The sequence below is a fragment of the Rhinichthys klamathensis genome, unplaced genomic scaffold, assembly GCF_029890125.1.
Source record: "Rhinichthys klamathensis goyatoka isolate OS25496 unplaced genomic scaffold, OSU_Roscu_1.1 h1tg000094l_1, whole genome shotgun sequence".
NCBI lineage: Eukaryota > Metazoa > Chordata > Actinopteri > Cypriniformes > Leuciscidae > Rhinichthys > Rhinichthys klamathensis.
Genome location: NW_026606633.1, coordinates 2,180,844 through 2,207,246, shown reverse-complemented (window position 1 = coordinate 2,207,246; position 26,403 = coordinate 2,180,844). Strand labels below are relative to the sequence as shown.

The 26,403-nt window shown below is 38.3% G+C and overlaps 1 protein-coding gene across 2 annotated transcripts; it reads right to left on the bottom strand.

Moving 5' to 3' along the window:
* Window positions 1-1,193: 1,193 nt before the first annotated feature.
* col2a1a (collagen, type II, alpha 1a) lies at window positions 1,194-26,292 on the bottom strand. Of its 2 annotated transcripts, XM_056252404.1 has the most exons (54): window positions 26,012-26,292; window positions 23,489-23,698; window positions 22,059-22,075; window positions 21,916-21,948; window positions 21,782-21,814; window positions 21,508-21,561; window positions 21,201-21,302; window positions 21,033-21,110; window positions 20,219-20,263; window positions 20,006-20,059; window positions 19,774-19,827; window positions 19,623-19,676; window positions 19,440-19,493; window positions 19,300-19,353; window positions 18,363-18,407; window positions 18,200-18,253; window positions 18,039-18,083; window positions 17,650-17,703; window positions 17,433-17,531; window positions 17,263-17,307; window positions 16,998-17,096; window positions 16,840-16,893; window positions 16,605-16,712; window positions 16,464-16,517; window positions 16,277-16,375; window positions 16,052-16,105; window positions 15,243-15,341; window positions 15,075-15,128; window positions 14,916-14,969; window positions 13,306-13,359; window positions 13,146-13,199; window positions 12,993-13,037; window positions 12,780-12,878; window positions 11,703-11,810; window positions 11,529-11,582; window positions 11,378-11,431; window positions 11,225-11,278; window positions 10,998-11,051; window positions 10,222-10,329; window positions 9,909-9,962; window positions 9,720-9,773; window positions 9,429-9,590; window positions 9,196-9,303; window positions 8,602-8,709; window positions 8,382-8,435; window positions 7,891-7,998; window positions 7,341-7,394; window positions 6,933-7,040; window positions 6,779-6,832; window positions 6,547-6,654; window positions 6,155-6,443; window positions 3,897-4,084; window positions 3,240-3,482; window positions 1,194-2,678 (listed from the first exon to the last, which is right to left on the bottom strand). In XM_056252404.1, the coding sequence occupies exons 1-54, from the start codon at window positions 26,103-26,105 to the stop codon at window positions 2,532-2,534; spliced, it is 4,476 nt and encodes a 1,491-aa protein (XP_056108379.1). In that variant the 5' UTR covers window positions 26,106-26,292; the 3' UTR covers window positions 1,194-2,531. The 2 variants fall into 2 exon arrangements, with proteins under 2 accessions (XP_056108379.1, XP_056108380.1); XM_056252405.1 differs by lacking the exon at window positions 23,489-23,698.
* Between the last annotated feature and the right edge of the window lie 111 nt (window positions 26,293-26,403).

The following is a 26,403-nucleotide window of genomic DNA, read 5'->3' as shown; positions in this document are numbered from 1 at the left end:
TTTTGAGTTTTGATATTTGGGATATGGTCATTGGACTTGTTTCGGGCTAGTTTTTCTATGCAGACGTGGCAACCCTGTGCTATACAGATTCCCTCGAGTGCACTGAGTTCCAGTAATTTTCACAAAAAGGCTAACATTTTAAATAGGCCTATATATAATACACATCTCATTAAATGCTAAAGCTCTTCAGTTGGGTTGACAATATTTTGTAAAATTTTGGATGGATTTTTCCAACCACCCGCACACAAAAAAACCTCCTTGATTCTGCACAAATCACATAGGCTAAATAACGTAATTTAGCTTCAGAACGGCAAAATGTGACGGCCTTGGGGCACTACTAATTTTGTACCTAAAAATAATCGTGGAACTGAATTATCAAATGCAAATTTTTTTTTAAACTTGTCTTCTGGAAATTATTTAGTCTTGCTCAAAAACCTGAGGGGGCACGTGTCCCCAAAATTGGGCAAAACTGGAATGTCACATAAAAAATGTAAGGAATAATGTACATCCAGCCGGTTGTTATCCCAGAATAAACACAGACAGGGTGACCAGGACCCTGACACGAAGCGAAGTTTGTGTGTAACTTTTGCTATATTTTCTTAAAATATTGCTTTTGAAATCCTCATTTACCTTGGCCCTCTTTTATACAAAGAAATAAGTCTTCTGACATTTCTCTCCTACATGATTGCATTGTTGTCAGCAAGTCTGAGAATGATTCTATGGGCTTTTAATTGTCGGGAAATTACTCGTATTTAAATATTTGATTCAACATACTGTTGATCAAAAATTGCCTGACTTGCACCAGAAAAGGAGGGTGTTCACATTTTTGCAACACAACATTTTATCACTTTGATAAGAAAATCTTCCTGATTATTATTGACATGCTTCTTTGGTAATTGATCAAGAAGACTTGCTGGAACATTATATCCTCAAGGAACCCTAACATGTCTTCTAAAAGTACTGTAATTGCTGAGTTTGTTGAAATTCAGCAGGGTGTACTCATTTATGCTGAGTACTTGTACAAGCCTTTGTGTCTGATACCCTGTATGCTTCTATTCCAGAAAATTCACAAATATACAGTGCAAACACACGAAACTAATACAAACAAGCAATGCAACTATAGTTTTGTTCTCTAAATCCATACATTTAACATTTTGTGCTCATGAGGATTAAAAACACAATTAAAATCTGACTTCATAATTCCTTGTTTTTTCCTTTATTTTCAATTTACATTAATTAAAATCGTAACAAAACCAGAACCAAACAGAGAGAACAAACAAACAAAAAAAAGACCAAGATCATAATAATATTAATTATAACAAAAATATACACACCCTCATACACACACACATCCTGCTCAGTGCTACGGCGATCCTTTGGGAGCAAAATTCCGGCATTGCCAAAAGAGTCCCTCTGTCTTTTGATCATCCCGTGTAGTTCCGCAACCTCTGAGCAGGCTGTGTGTGTTGAATGAGGCCAGTTAGGGAGTGGGATGGTCTGGGAATTCTGGGAAATACTGACTGATAGATCAATACTAATAGCACCTTCTGAAGATGGACTGAGCCGTGCCGGGGTGTCTTCCTGACGTTTCTCGAACCCCAGGCTGCTTTCGTTCACATCCAGATTTTAACTTTGTTTTTTCCTGTGTGAGGTAGCTTTTCTTGAAAAATGAAGATCATGCAAATAAACAAAAAATAGAAATGTTTTCCAAATTTATTTGATTTTTTTTCTTTTTTGCTGTTATGTTAAAGGTCCAAAACTTCCTTGTTTGGGCAATCATGAGAAAAAAATATTGATTTACAAAAAAAAAAAAAAAGAAAGAAAGAAATGAAACTGCACTTTCCCCAAGAAATTGTAGGTGTGTATAGGCACATGCTCACACACACAAACACATAATTGTGAAAATATATAGATCTGGCTGCTTCAGTAAAGACTGAATCAAGATTTGTTTTTTGTTATTATACACAGTAAATATAAACTTATTCCCTCCTCAGGTTTAACATTTCACAAAATCTTCGCCTAATGTGATGTTTTCTTCTGAGTCACAGTCAGGAGGCAGAAGGAGGGGTGGAGTGGGACTGGGTATGGCCTTTTTCTTTAGTGGGAGGGACTACTGTGGTATCCAGCCATGACGCTGTACAGCATCACCCATCCACCCACCCACCCCCTGCAGGATGTGATGACATCAAGCCATGTTTCTGTCTTTCATTGAATCTCTTATTCTTCTTGTTCTGTCCCCCTCTTGGCTCCCGTCAGGAGGAGGCGCTGCACTGAGGACTTGTGGGAAACATGGCTGGATTTCAGAGGGAGAGACTATTTGGGGCAATCCCATTTAGCGATGGTTTTCCTGCACACTAAACATGGACAGCACGACTTTTTGTGTTTTAGAGAAAAAAAACTTTCGTCAATTTTCAGATTTCTTTTCTTTTCTTCCATATTTCGTTATTTGGAGAGTGTATTGCATCCTCACAGTTATTGCTCGTCATTGGTATTTTTCCATGTCTTATCTCCATCCACATGTGTTTTTTTTTTTACAAGAAGCAGACTGCACCAATGTCCACTCCAAACTCCTGATCTGCTCCTCCGATGTCCATTGGAGCAATGTCCACGATGGGCAGCCTGGATGTCTTCTGAGTTTTGTACTCAATCACAGTCTTGGCCCACTGACCAGTGTGCTTCTGTAAGACAGCAAAAAAGCCATGTAAGTAGATATTAAATATTGTGAAATATTATTACAATTTAAATTCAGAGTTTTCTATTTTAATATATTTTAAAATGTAATTTATTCCTGTGATGGCAAAGCTGAATTTTCAGCATCATTACTCCAGTCTCCAGTGTCACATGATCCTTCAGAAATCACTCTAATATGCTGATTTTGTGCTCAAGTAACATTTATTATTATTATAATTATCAATTTCGAAAGCGGTAGTGCGGCGTAATACATTTGTGGAAACCATGATATGTTTTATTAGGATTCTTTGATGAATAGAAAGTTCGAAAGAATAGCATTTATTTAAAATAATGTTTTCTAACATTATAAATATCTTAACTGTCATTTCTAATCAATTTGGTGCTTCCTTGATGAATAAAAGTATTATTTTCTTTAGAAAAGAGCTTACTGGCCCTAAACTTTTGAACATTAGTGTATATTATTTCATTTATTTCATTAAAATGTAATAGAATTTTTTTTTTAACCATAGCCAGTATGCTTGAAAAGTATATTATATGTTATGATTCACCTTGCAGCCATCCTCAACCACGCCATATGTAAACCGGCTGTTGCCCTCTGCTCTGATCTCCACTTCATTGGAGCCCTGCAGCAGAACGGCCTTCTTCAGGTTTCCTGTGGCTTGGTCCATGTAAGCCACGCTGTTCTTGCAGTGGTAGGTGATGGTCTGAGTGGCCTCAGTAGACAGCAGTCTCAGGAAGTTCATCTGGATGCTGGTAGTACTAGGAGTCTGGCTGCTATCAGCATAGCTGAACTGTTAGAAATGGGGGAAAAAATGTATATTTCATTGGTCATTAATATCACTGAAAAGTTAAATGTAACACTAGAAAATAGATTGTGGCAAACTGGAAAGGAGGGAGTATTTCAGCATAGCTACTTGTCCCTGCTGATTTATGATTTGATTATTTTCAGCACCATGGACCAACAGAAATTCAGAACTGTGAACAGCTCCCCAAACCAGCTGTAATCTCAACCACATGATGGGAATTTGCAAGGACTCAGGCTGGCTTTGGAACAACTGTTCATAATCAAATCCAAATGTGCCTTTTTGTGGTACTGTAAGCCTTTGAACAGACTTTTTTATGATTTATTTTTGTTTTGTTTTGTTTGTGGTCACTTAACTAAAATTTTAAGTGAACATCTCCAAAAATGAAAGGATTATACTCACGTGGAATCCACCATTCATGCTCTCTCCAAACCACACGTGCTTCAGCCCCTTGCCCTTACTGCTCCACCAGTTCTTGCGTGGGATTTTGGGAGTGCTGGGCTTCACACAGGTCTCTCCAGTCTCCATATTACAGAACACTTTGATGGCATCAGCACTGCTACCAAGGTTAGGATCAACCCAGTAGTCACCTGTGGATTGGGACCAAACATTCAAGTCAAGTCACCTGTATTTATATAGTGCTTTATACAATATAAATAGTTTCAAAGCAGCTTCATAGTAATAAACTTCATAGTAAAAAAAAAAAAAACAGAATCATTGATGCAAACTTCATCAAATAGGAGACAAACAAAAATGAGGCTATAAAAAGCTCTAAAAAGATAATAGTGTCATTTTTCAGTTCATGTCAGTTCAGTGTTGGTTGACTTCAGTTCAATAACTGTGTAAAGTACAAAAATTATTTATGAAACAAGTTCAATTCAGCTATAAGCAGCTGTACAGAAGACAGTTGTGCCATTATTCAGCTCATCTCGGTTCAGGTTTTGTTCTCATTCGATAATGTCAGTGCAGTCAAATCGATAATATTACTGAATATTTAGTTTTCTTTTAAACCCCAAACAAAAGCGACAGTGCCAAGGAACTCCATCCAGGGCCGGATTAACCATTAGGGCAACTGGTCACTTGCCCAGGGGCACATGACATCTAAGGGGCCCTGCGCACCGTCAAATATTATGTTAGATCAAGTTATAAACGCAGTCCTCACTTTCCTAATTATATGCATATTTTTGCAACCCATTCGATCAAAATATAATGTTAAATCGCGTCAAAAACAGCGTCTGTATTCCTGCGCAGTGAGCGAGAGCGAGCTATCATGTCGACTCGCGTCGCGTGACTTGACGCTTTGAAATTTGAAGTGATGGAGAAGCAGTTGCCTACGGTTGCCTAACATAAAAGTCTCGACTGTTTAGCGTTATATTTTGCCAACGAAGTCAAATTGAAACTGTGATATTGCTTCGTGCCGTTAGAAAACAGCAAAAGACTTTAAGTAGCCTAGGCATTCTGTTTGTGCTGCGTGATTTAAATAGAAGTGCGCACTTTGCTCACGCGATCAGCATGGTGATCTGGTGTTTTCTCCAAAATGAAAGCTCAAGGGTTTATTTCTGGCAATTAAAGAAATTAGGACAAAAGTATTGTACTTTTCCTATACTGTGTAATGTAATGCAAAATACTTTTAGGCTACATTTATAGGAGGTATATGATTTTACGTCATAGGAATAATTATATAAATCATTATTATAATAATTGTTTGGCATCCTAAAACACCAGTGATAATGTAATGCAGACTGAGACTCTATATCATAACTAAAAAGATGTTTGAGCCCTCTTTAATGTCCAGGTACAAGTCAATGCTTTTTCTTTGTTCAATGTGCACAGTTCATGGGTTAAAGCCGGTTGAAGCTCTTAATTGTGAGCTCTCAAAGTGCACCAGATTGATGCATTTAACCTTAAAATGTACAAAATTTTCTTGCGGGGGAGCATGCCCCCGAACCCCCCTAGAGGGATAGAGTTCCACCCAACATAGTTTTATAAAATCCTATGGGAAACACAGATCATTTATGAAGTAATATGTACAACAAAGTTCCTTTTAAGTCAGTAATACAGTTAATGCCAAATTAAAATGTCCTTGGACAAACTACATTTGGCCTGCCTAGGGGGGGCCTACAAGACATTGTGCCCAGGGCCCTCTGAATTCTTAATCCGGCCCTGACTCCATCAGGTGACAGAAATGTAAAAAAAAAAACATGGGGGAAACTAGGCTCAGTCACGGCACTAGTTCTCCTCTGCTCAAATGAACGAATGTGAGTAATAGGGAGTATCATTCAAGCAAGTGTGTTTGACTGTTTTGAGCCGGGGTGTCCAAACTAGGTCCAGCAGAGTTTAGCTCCAACTTGCCTCAACACACCTGCTTGGAAGTGTATGCCTTGTAAGACATTGATTAGCTGGCTCAGGTGTGTTTAATTGGGGTTGGAGCTGAACTCAGCAGGAAAGTGAATAAAGGTGAAATAAATATTTACTTTACCTTCTGAGCCTTTCGTTCATTTGTCATGTGACAGACGCAATGAACGGATGGTTCATGAATGACCCATCACTACTGGATTGGACACCCCTTGTTTTGAGCATTTGGAAGCTCTGTCGTGATGCATATGAACATTCTCCTAATGTAAAATTTGAATCTGAATCGCTTCTTCTTCATTTCTTACCGCTCTTCCATTCAGGATGGCAGAGTTTCAGGTCTCGGCAGGAGCGTGCAGGTTTCTTGCGCGAGCCGTCTGGGCTGCGGATGTCCTCGATCTGGCTGTTGATTGACTTCAGTGTGGCATCCACCTCCACATCATGTTGTCTAAGAGAGCTGGAGGCCTCGTCCGCACGCATGTAACGCAGAGGATCGGGTCCTTTCTCAGTCTGAGCCAACCCAGCGAAGGCAGACATGTCAATGCCAGGGCCAGGGGGACCAGGAGGACCAGGAGGTCCTGAGTTACCAGGTGGACCCTAAAGAGAGCAGAAAGGAAGAAAAAATAATCAGACATATACTTTTCATGTCGATATGAACATCGAACTTGATGTCTGTAAAAAATATTTCAGCTGCACTCACAATTGGGCCAGACTCTCCAGAGCGTCCACGAGGTCCAGGTGGTCCAATGGGTCCAGGCTGACCGTTAGAACCGTCCTTACCAGCTGGTCCAACAGGTCCGGATGGTCCCTATTGCAAATAAGATGGGTTAAAGAGACCATTAGTAATCCATCTGAGCATTGAAGTTTCTAATTTGTGGTTCTCAGCAAGTTAAATACAACAGCCAGCAAGTTACAACAGAACAGACACTCACCTTAGCGCCAGTTGGTCCAGAAGGTCCGGCAGCACCCTGGTCTCCAGGAGAACCCTTTTTTGAGGAGACACAACAGAGTTGTTAACATATCTCATATCACTGCTTTACCATTATAGCCTGTTTGTAAAAACTAAGACTTGTAAATGAGACTCACTGGAGGTCCTGGGAGACCCTGCAGACCAGTGAATCCTCTGTGTCCCTTCTGACCTCTTTCTCCAGCTTCTCCTGCCTCACCCTTATCACCACGAGGTCCTTGGGGTCCCTGATGCAGAGAAATGGAAAAGGTCCATCAACATGTAAGCAACTACAACGTGATATACAGTAAAGCCACAAAAATGACTTTAAATGTGACTTTAAATAAATAACATGTTTAATTTGAATAAAACTAGTTAATTTAGATGTTACCGCATGAAGGACAATGTTTGCATCTTAACTAAATGGAGTTTAGGATATATATTGTAAGGATAATATATTTTGAAAATGGCTATTTTGAGGATTCAAAAGCTCAACGTGTATTTTTAGCTTTCTGTTTTGTTCTATGAGCTTAATAAAAGGTACTTACAACCATGCCTCTAGCTCCAGCTGATCCAGGGGGGCCAGCAGGTCCTTGTGGGCCCTTAAGAGAAAAAACAAGATGGTAAATACATAATAAATAAAAAATACTTCATGTAATATAAGTGGTAAACATTGCTAAAGCTTTTTAGCTCTGGGCTTTTAATCTTCATAAGGATGGTCTCTTGCACATCATCTTACATGTGATTTTTCTTGGGGGAAATGATGTAACACTAATGTGTTTTGATTAACACAATTAGTAGGGTTTTGTTGATTGAAATATGAGACCATAAATGAAATCAATCAGCTTCCTTTAGAATTTATCCAAAGATATAATGGTGATCATTGTGATATTTTAACAAAGAGTGTCAGAATTGAGGTAAACAGAATGATCATCATTGGTGATTTGAATAATGGTGGCAATAATTGTCATGCAAGCAGTAAATATATTACTGCTTTTGTGTTTCTGTCCTCTAGATGCAAATGTCATGCATTCTTGTATCCAGAAGATTGAATGTTTATATTATTGAAAATTTGATTTCTTAAGTGTCTGTACTCACATTCTCTCCTCTGTCTCCCTGTTTGCCAACTGGACCAACAGAGCCAGGAGCACCAGGGGAACCAGGAGCTCCGGGAGCACCAATCGGGCCAGTGTTACCACGCTCACCCTAGAGAAGAACAAACAAAACACATTTCGTGTTTCAGCTGGCTGGAAATCCATCTGTGTATGGACTAGCCACCACTTTTGTCCAAAATTTCAGACAGAGAAATTACTTAAAATGAATAAGAAATATTTAACATTTTTCCAAATAACCACACTTACTATATTATAAATAAGTCATTTTAAAATGCATTTTTTTCATAGTTTTTTTCTTCAGTAAATTAGAAATGAAAATACAAAAAAAAGTTAACTTGACCTTTGGACCTCAGTGTATGTGGTAAATAGGAATATATTGTTTACTTGTATGGAATTTCTAGACTTCTTTGTGATTTACAAAGATCAGAGGGCAATAAAATGATATTTTATGTGTTTGTTTGTTTGTTTCCTCACCTTCACACCAGTAGCACCATCTCTACCAGGTGGACCATCAGATCCAGGATTACCCTAAAGACAAACAGAACGGATGAGTGAGATCTGGTCTTGATATGGTTGTACTATACCTATATATTGGAGGAATCTGAACTTCACTTCAGAGCTATAGATGAATCCAGTCTAGTTTTGCCTCGTTTGGTTCTGATTTTATCATGTTTTTCATGTATGTATTTTTTACCTCACGTCCAGTCTCGCCAGCAGGTCCAGTCAATCCAGGTGGTCCAACGGGGCCTGGAGGTCCACGGTCACCAGAAGAACCAGATGCTCCCTGTTTGCCAGGCTCACCCTGAGGTACAAATCATTTGTGTCAGATTAGGGAAATTGCATCATTATCTAATTATATAACCATCAGTACTTAATAATGATTTTGAGAAAAAAACATCTTTAGATGTATGTAAGCTAAAAATATGTAAGTGGCCCATTAAAAGAGGCATTTTTAATATTAATACTTAATGGCCTGGTTTCACAGACAGGGCTTAGATTTAGCCAGAATTAGACCTTAGTTCAATTAAGATATTTAAGTAGCTTTTATAAACGTACCTTAGAAAAAAACATTGCTGGTGTGCATCTTGAGACAAAATAATGGCACTGACATATTTTAAGATATGTCAGTGTAAGTTGCTTTCAGTTAAAGCAGCTCAAACATTTTAGTCTGGGAACCAGGGGTTTACTAATTACTGTCTTGATCTGATAGATAAACACTAAAGTCTATGCTAAAAAATTTAGAGATTTTCAAGTGGAAATTATGTTTCTTGTGGGTTTATCTACTTACAGAGGGTCCTGGGAGTCCTGGGAAACCCCTTTCACCACGCTGACCAGGCAAACCAACAATACCACGCTGACCAGCAAGACCAGCAGGGCCAGAAGGACCATCAGGACCCTACACAGGAAATAGCGAGAGAAGAAAAATTAGGAATACAGTAAGGAAAAAATGACGCTGTGCTGAATACACTAGACAAATGTGCCTTGGGTGCTAAAATGGGCATGTATGAATCTGAGCCTTACAGGAGGACCATCCTCTCCAGAATCTCCCTTCTCTCCAGGTGAACCAGGAGGTCCACGCAGTCCAGCATCTCCTGCTCTGCCTGGGGGACCGGCATCACCACGAACTCCCTTAGGACCATCCTTACCAGCAGCACCTGCAGGGCCAGCAGGACCAGGGTTACCCTGAGAGGAGAGGGAAAAATAAGAGAAAAAAGATTTTGATTTTAGATTTGTATAATACAGTCTAGTCTATCAATTTAAACTAATTATGGAGGAACCACAGAGAAATGTCTGTGATTTTGAGGGGCTTACATTGGGGCCAGGTGTTCCAACTCTTCCTGCAGCACCTGGGAAACCAGTGACACCCTACAATGGAGGAACATATTTTTGTTTAGAAAAATCAACGCAGTCTAATATCTTTACTTTCAAAAGAACTAGTAAATATTAAAAAACAAATGGAAAGTTATTACACATGACTAATTTACTTATTTAGTAACTTACAGGGGCTCCTTGGGCTCCACGTGCTCCCTTGGGTCCTGTAACACCAGTTGGGCCCTGAAATCAAACAGTGAATAAGCCAAGTATAATCATTTCATCCAAGTAAAAACAGCACAAAGTTGATGCACTATGCTAAACTCTAAACAATTTGTTTTTATGCAGACAATCACAAAGATTTCAAAAATGTCATGTGGCAATAACCAAAACCAAACTGCTTTCTAAAAATAGCCTCTTTCAATTGAATATCAGTGTAAAACTGATTTGCAAAGTGATAATGCCTCAAAGTAGCATTAGATGCTGAGGTGAAGACCCTTACCACTGGGCCAGGTGCTCCGGATGGTCCTTGGGGTCCAGGGGATCCACCATCACCTTTCTGTCCTGACTCACCCTGCTCTCCCTTAATTCCAGGTTGGCCATCAGCACCCTAAGGAGAGACAGAGATGAAAGGTTGTAATCAGTTTTGGCTTTCTCATAACTAAATGCTCTAAATTTCAGCTTAAATACTAAATTGACACTCCCTAATCGATTATTTCACCTTCCACTGGGCTTTTTGAGAAAGCAAAATAAAAAAGAAAAACGAAAAAGATTATAAATAATAATTTTTACACTGTAGCAACAGAGAATTGTACATTTTGTACATTATAACAAAAGAGTATTGAGTTTTGTAGCAAATCAGTGGAATGTTCAATAGATGTGAAAATGATTACATTAATTGGCACATTGTTTTGCTTATCATTTTATTTGCCTTTTATGATGCTCTTAAAATGCCAAAATCTTAAGATATTTCCACCTTTTCAAGTAAAAAAATATTCCATTTAGAAAGGAATGCATAAAACAATGTATAATGGTGCTAGTGGGTATATTTGTATTGTATTAACATCTGTGTCTCACAGAATATCCCTTTATATTGACAATATTATTAATTGGTTTTTTTTTTTACTGCTTCTTTAATTTGCTTGGTTAAACGTCATTTTTATTTTAATGAATTCATAATGGAAATGATCTTTTATGATAAATGACAGTCTTAATATTCCATCACAATTGCATCACTGCAGAAAAACTGAGGCATTTTGTAACAGTGTTTCTACTTACAGGGGGTCCAGCAAAGCCAGCAGGTCCGGGTGCACCAATCTCACCACGATCACCCTAACATGATGACAAAAGTATAATAAACAAGAAGAAAAAACTGAAGATTATCTTTAAACTGTACACTTGACAAAATCACAAACTCCAATAAAACTTATTTTTGCTGTCTAGTTGTAATGTTAATGAATTACACTAATCACATTGAATAAAAATTGAACAAATGTTTTGCTTACAGGGGCACCACGAGAACCAGGAGCACCATTTGGGCCAATGGCACCAGTTTCACCCTGTGAGAGAGGAAAAAGAATAGTCAATTAAACAATCTCCTCAAATAATTTCAGCATACAATCAATGGTGGAAGACCACAGCAGGGATGAGACATTCACCTTTGCGCCATTGGGACCAGAAGGACCAGGTGGACCAATTGGACCAGACAAACCCTGACAAAAAGATGACAGAAACATCATTACTTATTATGAGTAAAAAAAAAGAAAAGAAACAATTTTCTTACATTTGCTGTATATATAGAGCACTTACTCTTGAACCATCTTTGCCAGGAGCACCTTCAGGTCCTTTCTCTCCACTGTCACCCTAGTAAATGAGACATTCAACAAGTCATTCAATCATTCAGTAGGCTGTTCATAAGTAATATGACATTAGGTTGATGTAATCACTGAGAGGAGGGGTTGTACCATTTCTAAATACACTTACTCTGTCACCTTTAGCTCCAGAGATTCCAACAGCTCCTCTCTCACCAGGCATGCCCTGCAGACCGGGAGGGCCCTGAGCTCCAGCACTACCAGCTGGTCCAATTGCACCCTGTTGGAAATCAAGAAGAGACATTAGAGTTTGAGAGATTGGCTGTGTTGAGGGTGTTGGGGTGGGGTCCAAAAGTTTATGACCACATTGAAAATCTGTTGTTTTTGTTTTGTTTTTCATTTTAACTTGGAAGTAAACAAAAACTCATAAAGAGTTATTATACAAATAGAAGTTATTGAGTTAAATATAAGTATTTATAAAACTATAAGTTAAAAAATTGTGCTTTGAAAAATGTAGGTAGGTATGCTGTAAAATGAATACAAAATATTAAAGAGATTGCTAAACAAATGTACATTTATTTCATAGTTACTGTAACTCATAGTTACTGTAACAACACCCTCAAATGTATATATTAAAAAATATCGATATTATATATATATATATATATGTGTATGTATATATACTACTGGAGGAATAAAAGTATGGATTTAATACTTTTATTCAATAAGAATGCATTAAATTGATCAAGGGTGACAGATATTTTATAACAATGTAAAAGACTTAACTATTTCAAATAACTGAACCTTTCATTAACTGTTGAACTTTATATGCATTAAGAATCCTGAAAAAATTATTTTCACAAAAATATTAGGCAGCACAACTGATTTCAACATTGATAATAACAATAAATGTTTCTTGAGCACTAATTCAGCATTTTATAATAATTTCGGAAAGATCATATGACACTGAAGACTGTAGTAATTATGCTGAAAATTCAGATTTGCCATCACAGTAACAAATTAAATTTTAAAATATATATATTATAAAATATACTAAAATAGAAAATAGTTATTTTAAATCGTATTTCACAATATTACTGTTTATTGTATTACTATTTTTGATTTAACAAATGCAGCCGTGGTGAGCATAAGAGACCACAAATGGTAGTGTATGTATTCATTTGACTGTTTAAGGATTTTATTTTGAATAGTAGAGCACAATCTCAGTCAGAGGTGGTTTGGGTCTGACCTTAGGTCCATCAGTTCCAGGAGTTCCTGGAAGTCCCCTTGGTCCCTGGAGACCCTGAGAGCCAGCGCCTCCTCTCTCACCAGGGAAACCACGTTCACCCTGAGAGAAGCACAGCAAAGAGTTATTTTGTGCAAAGTAATGACTAATTAGTAATTAGTACTGATTTGCATTGAGTGCAAATTGGGAATCTTTTTATTAAGGATAGGAACTCACTCTTGGTCCAGTGGCACCGGCAGCACCACCCTCTCCAGGAACACCCTATAGAGAGGAATAAAATCAGCAGCATAGTTAAAATCACTAATAACATCACAACAGCACAAATAGAGAATTACAATAAATAACTGTGTGATAAAAAATAAGTCTTGCCTGGTCACCAGGTTTACCGGGCTCTCCGGGGGCTCCAGTAGGTCCTGGCAGACCCTGTGCAAAAAGAGAGTAAATATTTTTAAACACTCTTTCAGTTTCGTTAATTTAAAAAGTGCAGTTTTAACTCTCTTTCACAGTTAGCTGTGTTGTGAAACTGTACCTGGAAGCCAGATGGACCAGGCTGTCCTTGCTCTCCTCTCTCACCAACAGCACCCTTAAAGCATAATGAAATCACAATTTATTTAAAAATCCAAGAAATTATTACAAATGGGATTTTAATATTATTGATTACAGTTTTTCTCGATTGCTTAAAAACATTTCTTGAAACTATGCCTCGTATTCTCAAAACAGTAAACACAAATTCATAACGTCTCACCCAATTCCCCAAACATCCTATTTTCAGGTCAAAATGAAGCTCTACACTCAAAACCATTCACTCTTGCTGAAAAACCTAACTTTGCCCTCAGACAGGACACACAAGCCCTCAAAAATACACACACTACTACATAGTCTTACACACTGGTGCTATAAATTCAAAACAACATTTCCAAAACTGGTAATTCATGTTGCTTGTGGTCCCCCCGCCCTCCCCCACATCTTTTGTTTTTACTCGCTCCTACTCTTACGTAAGATGTGTGTGAGCATCATATGACAGTAAAAGAGCACACACAAACCTTATTCAAATATGGAATTGTATTGGAATGGTAAAGAGTGTTGGTTCATGCCTCCACTCAAGGATACAATATGATGAACAAGTCTAAGAATGTTCCACATGTGGTTGAAATACCATCATTGGCCTAGAAAGATAACATTCTGGGAGTCAAGACTATAAAGGAGAAAGGATGCCCTCCCTTCACTGTCACACTCTGCAGCCACTCTGTGTGACTGTACGACTGCAGGCCTTTTCTTGCAAGAACATAAACCTCATCAAAGACAATTGGAAATGTTTGTCTCTTATTCAGTGATAGAAATCTGTTTGCCACCACACCTCCCTGAAGGTTCTGATGATGGAGGCGACGTCCCTCATAGTCATACCATGGACAAGGACATGGTCAACTAAAGTGGCTTGAATTTCATCCGAGACTGCTTGACTTCTTGCCCTTGCCCTTCCTCCTCCTCTTCCTCCTTCTCTTCCTCCTCCTCTTCCTCCGCCTCTTCCTCCTCCTATTCATCCCCCTCCTCCTCCTCCTCCTCTTCCTCCTCCTATTCCTCTTCCTCCTCCTCCTCTTCCTCTCCCTCCTTCTCCTCCTCCTCTTCCTCTTCCTCTCCCTCCCCCTCCTCGACCTATTGCTTAATTTCTCTGTGGATCCATTATTCCAAAACTCGGTAAACTGATTTGTATCTTTTATAAAAGATTGTATAACCTTTTATCTATCTATTGAAGGATCTGACTGATGTGTGTTCAATTTTGACTCAGTTTTTTGACTTAGTGTTTTCACCTGGGTAATTGTGTGCTAACTGAGCTGAAGCTGAGCTGACTTGAGTGAACAATTTTGAATGCTAGTGCTTTCTAAATGACCACATGGTGTAGGCACTGAGAAATGAAGGGATTTGTGTGTAGAGTTTTGCTGTGACAGTTCAACAAATCTGACTAATGTGTCAAAACAGGGGAATAGTGTTCATAGTTCAGTGAAATGGGTGTGCTTTTTGATAAATGGCATTATGGTTTTGAAATTTTAGTTCAAAAGCCTGGTTATAGTGTTTAAGCAATCGAGAAAAACTGTAATTGCAAAAATTGAGGCAATGTGAGTAATGTGTCAAAATACTAACAGCAGGGCCAGGTGGACCAGCAGCTCCAGTCTCTCCATCTTTACCAGGCAAACCCTAATGGAAGAAAAAACAAAGAGAGACAAATCTGAGGATATCTGGGGGGAAAAAAACATGCATGGAAAAAATCTTGATCTGCCTGTGAGTTGAAACATGACTTACTCTAAGACCAGGCCGTCCAAGAAGTCCTTTCTCTCCAGTTTTTCCAGGTTCACCCTTTGTGGGAGAGATACAGTCCCTTCAGTACAACACATACACTTCCCACCAACTTTTATGGACATGAATATGAACCCTTGTAGTTAATTTGCAGAAATACTCTAATGGTCTTACATTGGCTCCCTTAGGTCCAGGGAATCCCATCACTCCAGGCTGACCACGAGCTCCCAGAGGCCCAGGAGGACCAGGGCGTCCATCTTCACCAGCAGAACCCTACAATGAGTAAAACATCTTCAGCACTGAAGTTTGCCCTGAACTATGTTGATATGCAGCGATTAGTATCTGAATATCGATTCTACCCAAAATATATTTTGCACTATACACTAGCATTCAAAAGTTTGGGATCTGTACTATTTTTTTCTGTTTTTGAAAGAAGTCTCTAATGCTCAACAGGGCTGCAATGATACAAACCTGTATGAGTTTCTTTCTTCTGATGAACACAAAGGAAGATATTTTGAAAAACGATTGGAACCAAACAATTGTGGGGCACCATTGACTTCCATAGTATTTTTTTTTTCTACTATGGAAGTCAATGGTGCCAAACAACTGTTTGGTTCCAATCGTTCTTCAAAATATCTTCCTTTGTGTTCAGCAGAAGAAAGAAACTCATACAGGTTTGCAACAACTTGAGGGTGAGTAAATGATGACAGAATTTTCATTTTTGGGTGGAGTATCCCTTTAAGTGACATTTCTTATTATTATCAATGTTGAAAACAGCTGTGCAGCTTAATATCTTTGTGGAAGCTGTGATATGTTTTTCAGGATTCTGATGTTTTAAAAACCATTAATTCTGAAGCTGTGTGAATTAAAGAGACTCTTTCTACGAAAAAAAAAATCATACTGACCACAAACTTTTGAATTTGAATGGTAGTGTACATCACTTTGCAGTCTGTAAAAGTGCTTTAAATTGTATAGATACTCACAGGTGCTCCAACTTTTCCTTGAGGTCCAGCATCACCAGGGCGTCCAGTGAGACCCTGTTAGAGGAAGGAACAGATAAATGGGAAAAAATGCAATGAGCCTTTAAAGCAACCAGCATAAGAGCTTCAATTTTAGATTGTAATGTCTGTTGAGTAGAGTTATGATTATCTAATTTGACCTGAATAATATGTGTTCAGATAAATCAAAGAAATACCACAATGACTCACTCTGGCTCCAGGAAGACCAGACTCGCCTGTGCGGCCAGGATCTCCAGTCCCTCCTTTTGGTCCGGTCAAACCTGGAACACCACGATCACCAGGTGCACCCTATCATAGGACAGAACATTTAAGTACAGAAATCAGGAGGAAATACATGTGTTGGGTAGTTGAGTAACTTTGAGTCTAAATCGCCAACCTTTGCTCCAGCTAGACCATCCTGACCGGGGAATCCGCGGTTACCTGGAGCTCCCTAATAAGGTAGAACACATATGGACTTATTAGTGTGGTTCTTTATCATTCTGTGAATCAGTAAAACTAACTAGGATATGATACATACTCTCTCTCCAGGGGGTCCAAGAGGTCCGGCAGAACCAGGCTCTCCTCTTGGTCCTCTCTTTCCTTCCTCTCCAGATGGCCCAGGGGATCCCTGAGGTCCTACAACACCCTGTGCAATTAGGAGAAAAATATGCCTGATTAGTTTGCTACAATATTTCATATGATTGTTATGGGCAACAGCCTTTAGTGGATACAATAGAAAGGACATGATGATAAGTATGACGTTGGTTACTTACACGCTCTCCCTTGGGTCCAGCCTCGCCTTTAAATCCTGGAATACCAGGGTCTCCCTGTATAAATACAATAGTGTTTTCAATAAGTATATGAAATAATTAAAAGATATCTGGGAAACACTGAGAGCTTTTTTAAATTGGTTCAGAATATGATAGCGTACAGATTGTCCTTTAGGCCCAAGAGGTCCAGTAGCTCCCTGAGGTCCGGGCGGGCCACGGGGTCCTGGGAAACCAGGGGCACCAGCAATGCCAGAAGCACCCTGCAAAGGGGAAAACAATCAATTATTGTTTACATTAGATTCACTGCAACAGTGTGACCAGAGTGTTAAAGTTTGCATGAAAAATTGTATGCTTAAAAAAAACGTATTTTATTTTATTACAGAGAAATTAGTGAAAGAAAATAAAAAATGATGTGGATATACTCACAGCAGATCCTTTGGCTCCAGGAATACCATCAGTACCAGGGTTACCCTATAGTAAATAGTAAACATGTAATATTTAAAAACTCATTGAAATCCAAAGTGTTAAATATATTGTATACAATGACAAAGAAAATCAAATATTTTGCTTGTAATATTATCTGTAAGTTTACTCACAGATGCACCAGAAGGTCCAGGTGATCCAGGTGTTCCGGCCTCTCCACGGGGTCCTTGCGCACCCTCAGGTCCACGAGCTCCAGTGGGACCAGCTTCACCCTGCAGGAGTAAAGATCACATCTCATTGTCAGGGCTAATGGTATTTCTTATACTTCAAATGTTTAAATTTAAGAATGGGAAGGAATTCACAGAGAAGTGCTGATGACAGGTATTTTACCTTAGAACCAGGGGATCCAGGGAAACCTGGAGCACCAGCAGGACCAACAGGACCCTGAGGACAGAAACATGAACAAATGATCAAAGAGGCATGCTTATTTCTTGTGCACCCTGCACATCCCTTTAATGTTATTCTTTAATTTGTAAGTGGATGATGCACACTTTCTGATTTTTTTTAATATATTAATATTGCTGAAATAATTTTAGTAAATATTGTTTGAAATCATTTGCTATCAAGTTTAATTAATATATATATCGACAATTGTCCATCTTGATATCTCTATGTAACCCATATGGGTTTACCATTAGTTAGCATTAGCCATAGCATTAATGAAGTAAAACCGAATTATGTGAGAACTTGCACTTGAGGAAGTAAGGAAATGCACTTACAGGAGGACCAGCGGGACCAGGCAGACCATCATTGCCACGGGCACCCTATGGACAGACATGAGCAAAATCATTATAGTTTGAAACCACCATCAGCTACACACATTTTTATCATATACTGTTTAGGATTCTTAATAAGGCCAGTTATCTGAGTGTTCACTTACAGCAGAACCAGTTGCACCAGGACGACCTCTCTCACCGGGCAGACCACGTGGACCCTGAGAGACAAAAAAAGAAAATAGGATGGAGAGACTTAGATGCACTATTTCAGTGTCAGAAAACTACATCTATTGAATCATCAGGCCATTTCTGACTTAAGGCACTCACCATTGGTCCAGGAGCACCGCTCTCACCGTTAGAACCTGCCTCACCCTGGAGGAAAAGAGAGGAGATTGATTAGACCTTCCTGTTGCATAATTTGCTCAGAAATGAGTAAAATGAATAAGCCCATTTAGCATCTGCACAGGTAACGTTCCTCAATGTTTCTTATCATTGGTCTGGTGTCTTTAGGAGTATCTCAGAGTCTTTATAGTTTGAAATATCTTTATATATCAAATAAATTAAAATCAATTAAATTATACTCTTTACTATGTTCTGACATTTAAATTAATAATTTGATACAATGCACTTATTATGTACATACATGTTTTTACATTGTACTTCTATTATTATAATTACCTGCATGTAATTACATCTGTAATTCTTTTCTGTAATTACAGCTATAATTACACTGTTGACCCTTCCCTTCTAACCCAACCTTAAACCTACCCATACCACCAAACATGTCCCTAAACTAACCCGTATCCCACCTCAATAGCAGCAAAAGTGTTTTGCAATACAATATGAACACAATTTATCATTATAGAGTTATTAAATCCTCAGTCTCTCAAAGGTAAATATTTATCATATAAAATATATTTAGAAATTAAATGAAATATTACATTAAATAATAAATTAAATTGTTTAATAATATATATTGTTCCAAAGCAGATCTTCAAACAGTAATGCCTTACAACTACATCAATTTAATAAATGTCTGTTAGAATTCTGATGCCCCGTGAAACCTGTGTGCAGTATATTCTTACAGGCTGTTTGTCAAATATGATTAAAGTCCATGTGTTATGTACTGACCACAAACTTTTGAATGGTAGTGTACATCACTTTGCAGTATGTAACTATAGACAGTGTATGTGACTTTTACAGAGTTGATCTGTAAGAGTTGGGTGTTCTGGCTAAAAACTGACTGTTTTTTATGTTGCTGTACCTTAGCACCTGCAGCACCGGACTCTCCTTTAGCTCCATCAATACCTGGGTGTCCCTACAAACACATTGAAAAAGATGGTAGATGCATACAGAAATTAACAAACAGAAAAACAAATGACTACAGTCTCCGCTGAAACTCACTCTGTGTCCCTTGATGCCAGGAAGGCCAGGTGTTCCGGGGAATCCACGGGCTCCCTGTCAAACAAAGAAAAAAAACATTCAATGATCATGTTGGATTTTTGTAAAAATGTTATTATATAAGATTGTATGACCATTATCAGAATACTAACAAGTGACCAAAACTGTTGCATGCTGGCTGTTTACCTGAGGCCCTGGGGGTCCACGCTCACCAGGCTTACCATGTTTGCCAGCCTCACCCTGGAAAGAGAACGGGCATAGACATATTAGTTGATATCTGTCAAGTTTCACTATTTGGAATAGGTTGAATATCAAGCCAGTGGCAAAAATTACTCACATCACTTCCGGGTTTTCCAGGGGGCCCCGATGGGCCACGAGGTCCAAGGGCACCCTAAAATAAACCAGTTGTTAAAAGTTAATTAAACTTGCATTTGTCTGTAAAAACATTTCATTGTTAATGTGCATATGAATGTGTCATCAGTGTGAGCCATGTAATATGTATGTGGGTATATATATGTGTATATGAATGTAGGCTTGTGCTCTAAACCAGCAAGATTTGGGACACTCACAGCAGGGCCGGGTTCACCAGTCTCTCCAGGGTTGCCTTGGAAACCTTGTGGGCCCTGGAATAGAAATAAATGACAGTGCGGGGTTAGGAGTTGCCGTTGGTGGGTGCTTACATTTACTCATATCTGTCTCATCAATGGTAGCTTCTGTTATTTTTCAATAAATTGGGAATATGAAATGATTATATGACCATGAATGATTGTGCATTTACGTACAGGTGCTCCAGAGGGACCGGGAGGACCACGGGGACCCATTGGACCCTGTAGAAAAAGATCAAGTTAAATGCAGATTGGCCACTTTGACCCAGATAAACAAAAACAGCCTGAGAGTGTTGTATTTTCCATTTATTTATAGATTATATTTCAAAGCTGGTTAAAGTCTAATAAAATTAATTATTTGTTTCATTGTGTGTAATTTTATTTTAAGTAACCACATTTATTGTGGTATGTTCATGTTGCAAGCTTTGAATCCGTGAAGCACTATAGAAATTAAGCCTCCATTTGAAAAGGATATTGTCAGCAGGATGCACTAATGATCAGAAAACAGGTAACAGATTTGACTCTCCTTATATTGTTCAGAATGTTGATCATTTATTTCAATAAAAATGTTTGGCAATGGATTTATTTGAAATCACAGAAAGAAGTACAATAACAAAGCAGCACCTTAAATAGAGGCCTATGCTCATCTCAATCCTAAATATTGAAATTTCAGGTGTTTTATTCATTTGTGCATGTTTTTGCATTATTATTTTTATTTGTATGTTAAAAATGCAGCTTATGTCTATCCAGACCATTCCACAAGGGGGCAGTTTGTGAATTAAAAAACGATATACTATAATAACTATGAATATTTGTTCTGACATATTGTTAAAGTTCCATATTAGCCAAGCCAAATTAAATACTTTAAAATTTGACTAGATGTGAGATTAATTCCAAATGAGTTTAAAACAGATGTGATGTAACGTATGCCATGTCCTTTTAATAGTTATTTCATACATATATTTTCAGCGTGGGAACAGTTTTTTCTCACCATTGGTCCCTGCATCACACCCATCTGAGCATTTCCTGCCTTCTCATCAAAACCACCAGCCATCTGAGCAGCAAAGTTCTGCACACACACAGAAAAACACACTTACAGTAACCCAGAAAGAGGCAGACACAAATTTAGCAAGCAGATGAAGGAAAAGGAGAGACGTACCCCTCCAAGTCCATTAGGTCCTGGTGGCCCAGGGGGTCCAGGGGGTCCTGGGTTTCCAGGTGTACCAGGCTCGCCATCTCTCCCTCTTGGGCCAAGATTTCCCTAAGAGGAGGGGGGGAAACAGGGCATATGAGTGGAAAAGAAAAGAGGGTGAACAGATTAACTAAAGCCTTTTCACATGACAGCTTCCTGCAGAGTGTGTCCACTGCACCCTAAATGTACCCGGATAACTGCTAATAAGGTTTGACATCACTTTACCTAACAAGTCTGAGAAAAAAAAATAGTTTGAAAAGGAAAAATGTCTTACCTTCTCACCCTTAGGTCCTTTCTCGCCACGTGTTCCTTGCTCTCCTGGGGGTCCCTAAAATCACAGAAAGAAAAAATGTCAAAAAGAAAAGTTGTAGATCATTTATCTACAATAAACAATTTATCTACAATCTATGAAGTGAACTCAAGAACTCGAAAAAAAAAATTGCAACAATAGGCAAATAAACATTCAGGAGAGCCACCTAGTGGAGAAACGCAACGCAGCATTACAAATTATTCAGAAATCTACTACCAAAGTGTGTTTATAATCTCACCATTGGGCCAGCAGGTCCTCTTGGTCCAACTACCTACATAAACAAATAAATAAATATTATTTAGCAACTCCAGTTTTTACAATTTGGTGAAATCCTTCTAAAACACAAAGATGTTTACTAGTGAAATGACTTACATCTGTAATATCGCCTGGTTCTCCTTTCTGTCCCTGTGGACAGTAATAAATAACTTATTTAAGACCTAAACCTTAAGAATATTAGGTATTTCTTAAATAATGACCTTGATATAATGACTCTTAAATAATGACCAAGACCTCACCTTTGCACCAATTGACTCTGTTGAATCAGGTCACAGGATGAAGGGGAAGATAATAAAGATTGACAGTTAGACACAGAAGGAATTCTATGTATACATGTGTTCTATCAATTAGCAAGTATTCAAAAAATATATATAAGAACCAATGTTGCAGAATAACAGTCTGTCTGGAGTCATAACATCTGCCTCATACATTTAGAACACTGCAAGCTCATTATCAAAAAACTAGGGGTCACAAAAGGGTCAGGAAAAAACATCCGTGAATGAAGTATTCAGCTGATTCTGATTCATAATGAGGACGGTAAACCAGTCAGACACTCAGTGTTACTGTAAGAACTAATGAACAGCTATTCCCTGCTGAAACTACATAGCTAAAAAATTCCAACTCAACGGCACCCCACTAGGCCGTGTACCAAAACAGCATCATTCTCTTCCCAATCTGCATCGGTTAAATTGTTAAAAGCAGAATATTAAGGTGCAAGCTGAGGATCAGTTTAAAACATGATGTGCATTATAGTTTAATATTAGAAGCATTATTAGGCTATATGCTGCTAAATAAATTGAATGAAAATTTTTTTAATACATATTTAGAGAAAACTCATTCTGTATCAGTGCCATGATCTGATTACAGTGAGACAGAGTATATTAAAATGTTTAGGTAAACTTTTTTTGTTTTTGACAACTATGTTCATCTTGTTATTGTGTGTATCTGTAGAGCAGCAAAAAAACTTTTTTTTTTTTTAAATGAACAGAAAGTGCATTAAAAGGTTGAAAGAACACTTCAAAATTTTTCATTAATTAGGTTGCTTTGAAAGAGGTAGTGCAATGACTTCTCATTCAAAGAATCTTATTTTTCAGCTTTTCCGAACTTAAGCAGTCTATGGCCAAGGTGAGTCAACTTTCTTTTTTTTTTTTTTATATCGATCTATTTGAACTACTTATGTATAAATAAAATATAATATAATGCTATTATATTATAGAAGAAAGACAAATCATCCTCTGAATGAAGTATTATGAGACTAAAGTATAAATAAGTTCTCTCAAAAGCTTATTTGTGAGTAGTATAACTAACTGTAATTAATTGTAAATTTCCTTTTTTGCAGTATCGACCAAATATCTAATCTAAAAATCATAGATTCCACAGCAAACTGGTGGAAAGATTGCGCTTTTTCTGTAAAAAAACAACAACCTACTATCAAAGTCAAATGTAAAGTGGGCCCATTTTAGCCATAGACAGCAAACGTAAAACTTAAAAGTGTTGCTTTCTTCCCCTGTGAATGTTGCTTTGAGTTCTGAACCCAATCACATGACCAACTTGAATAGGCTGTAGTCTAGTGGTATGTGAGACTGTTGCCATAGTTACAGAACTCAGAGCAGACAGCTAGCGGGACAGGTATGATAAGCAAAAAGAGGTGTATAAGCAGAGAGCGGACCGATAGGCTCGTCGGTTTCAGCTGGGCAGATGGGACAGCACTCTCCGGGTGGAATGATGGGATTGGCACAGTCTCTCAGGTCCTCACAGATGACCTCGTCACACAGCACTGCCCCAGAGTCGCACACGCAGACACGGCATGGTTCTGGCTTCCATACAGTATGGTCTGCGTACTGCTGGCCATCTTGGATGCAGCTGCCTAACTCTTCCTCTGCAGCCACCAGAAGGGGGCGACAGAATGGAGTGCATGGGGGTAAGAGACAGGTGAGCGACACATCTTCAAGCATACTAAAATAAAATAAAAACCTTCCTGAAAAAAGCAAGTTGTAAGGGCTTCCTAATAATTAAGAAATATTTTAGAATATATTACGTATATATAATATTTTTTATTATATATACATCTAAAATATGTTCTATTATATATATATATATATATATATATATATATATATATAAATTCGAATTTGTGTCCAACTCGTGGCTGACATCTGGTTACATTATGATTATACATTCACTACAACACTAGCTAGCAATATTTGCAGGGTGCATATCTGACACCCAGGTGTAAAATGTGGGCTCCTGTAGTCTGTGGATTTGTAACTGAACCCCAAATCTACTAAACTAGCCATGAATGGGGCTTTCTCAAACACAGACAGGGCTGCATTGACAGCCTGGTGCCTTATACAAACACACCCATCTCGAAAGCTCCATCTGGATCTAATGGTCTCACTTACCACCAGGGCAAACACACCCTCGTGGGTAGGGAAGGACAGCCCTCACACACACAGAACTCCTTGACGTGTTTGCTTTTTCATATGAAAGTGTAATTTGACTTTTGACTCCCAGCAGCCCTAGTGTACATGAATGAGGCAATTATAGCCGTTTAATTCTGTAAATATGGAAAATCCACTTTTCTTGGATGCAAATATAGGCCAGCCAAAGTTCAGTGTAATTAACATTTCCTTGTTCATATAAGAGCATAAAGATATCATCATATGGGTGATTTTTCTTCTATCGCTTCAAAGTTTACCAAATATCCCAGTTCATAATCTTTCTCATTCCAAGATGCTTGTGAACCTTAGAGGTTGCCAGTGTGATGTTTTGGCCATTCCAACAACATTCTAAACCCCCCTAACCTAGTTCCCCAAATCTCCTTTAATCAACGCCAAATCCCCTGAACTAAACCCGAAATATTTTATGCTTTCCAAACACTTTGAACATGTGCTAATGGTGCACCGTTTGAACCCTTGTAGGAACCTTTGCTCCTAATCTTGAGTGAAACAGCTCTGTCACTAGTGGATATTAATGGCCTATATATGAAGAGTTCAGATGCAAAAGCCTCTAAGTGCCATCTGAAATTTTCTTCTAGAATGATCATTTTTATCAAGCTTGTATATTTAAGTTCAGTAATTTCACTTAAATGGCTATGAAAATTACCTATTAATTGTAATTTAAGTGAAATTATTGAACTTAAATAAACAAGCTTTATAAAAATGATCATTCTAGAAGAAAATTTCAGATGGCACTTAGAGGCTTTTGCATCTGAACTCTTCATATATAGATCAGTCCTAATAATGCTAAAATGGTTACACATAACCCTCTTCTCTACACTGTAATATATATATACACATATATACACACACACACTTTGACTTTAGGCATCATTTAGGGTTCCTTAGATCGAGACAGAATTTCCTCTGAGAACAAAGATTGTTAATATTTCCTCCGCACTTTAAACACATGGCCTATTGAAGATTGGCTAGTATTGAAAACAAGTTTGCTTTATCATCTTATAACTTTTTCTAGCATTAAAACTAAGAAATCATAATTGTTCAGCGACTTTTAGATAGTTTGCTTTTTTTCTGTCAGTAGCCTAATTTTGTGGACGCAAACGATGTCACTTAACTATTTTAAACGTTTTATATCAGACACACATCTGTCATATATGTGGAAATCTATATTAAAGTGATAAGTAATGAGAGAAGGAAATGTTTATTCCCTGTACCATGACACTGATCCTATCCAGCAGAAAGTGCTCGAGCAGCGTATTGTTGCTAGTAACCTCTTGCAAACGTTTGTAAAACGCATACATACGTAAAAACAAAAATTAATACATGCATACATAATTTAACTGTTTTGTTCTTTAACTTTAAACGTAGAAAACTAATAAAAACAAGCGTTTCAATGCGTTAACCTGTCGCGCAACGTCAGCATCTGTCATTCCGTCTGCACTGCGCGTGACTGACGCGCTAAAACCAGAAGGCTCTGGTGCGTCGCCTCGCTTGTTTGCAGTGTAGACTGCGTTCAGTCTTTGAAAATATGCAGACTTAGACTTAAAATACAAGCATACTGCATATACTTCAGGTCTTATATTTTACAATGAGCAAAGGTATCCCACAGTCCATATGTGAAACGCGCAAACCAAAGTGACCAATGCCAAACTTTCCTCTCAAGTCACCATGGCAACACTGTACAATTTTTTAGCAGAATACTTTCAATTTCAATGTGAAAAACTCCAACTTACGGTCATCTTCTTGTTGACATCTTACAAGGGATAGCAAAACGCATTGCGTTGCTACAAGTAGCAGGAGAGTCCGTGAATCCACTAATCTGAACATGTCTAAAGATTAGACATGCAGGTCCTCAGGGGTGAAAGTCGCCGAAGACCCGGCAGAGCGGCAACTCTGTGCTCGCGGGGAGTGTGGAAGTGGATGTGGATGTGTTGGGGAGGATCCGACGCCAGGTACACACAGACAGAACCCACCGCGTCAGTCAGAGCTCCGCGGTTTTATGTTCACTGGCGCATTTATGAATCTTAGTTTATCCCAAAACGTGAGTCCAACCCCGACCCCCATGAGCGCTGAAATTCGAGACATATCAGCCCCCCAGCCCACCCCATTGAGAAAGAAGAGGAAA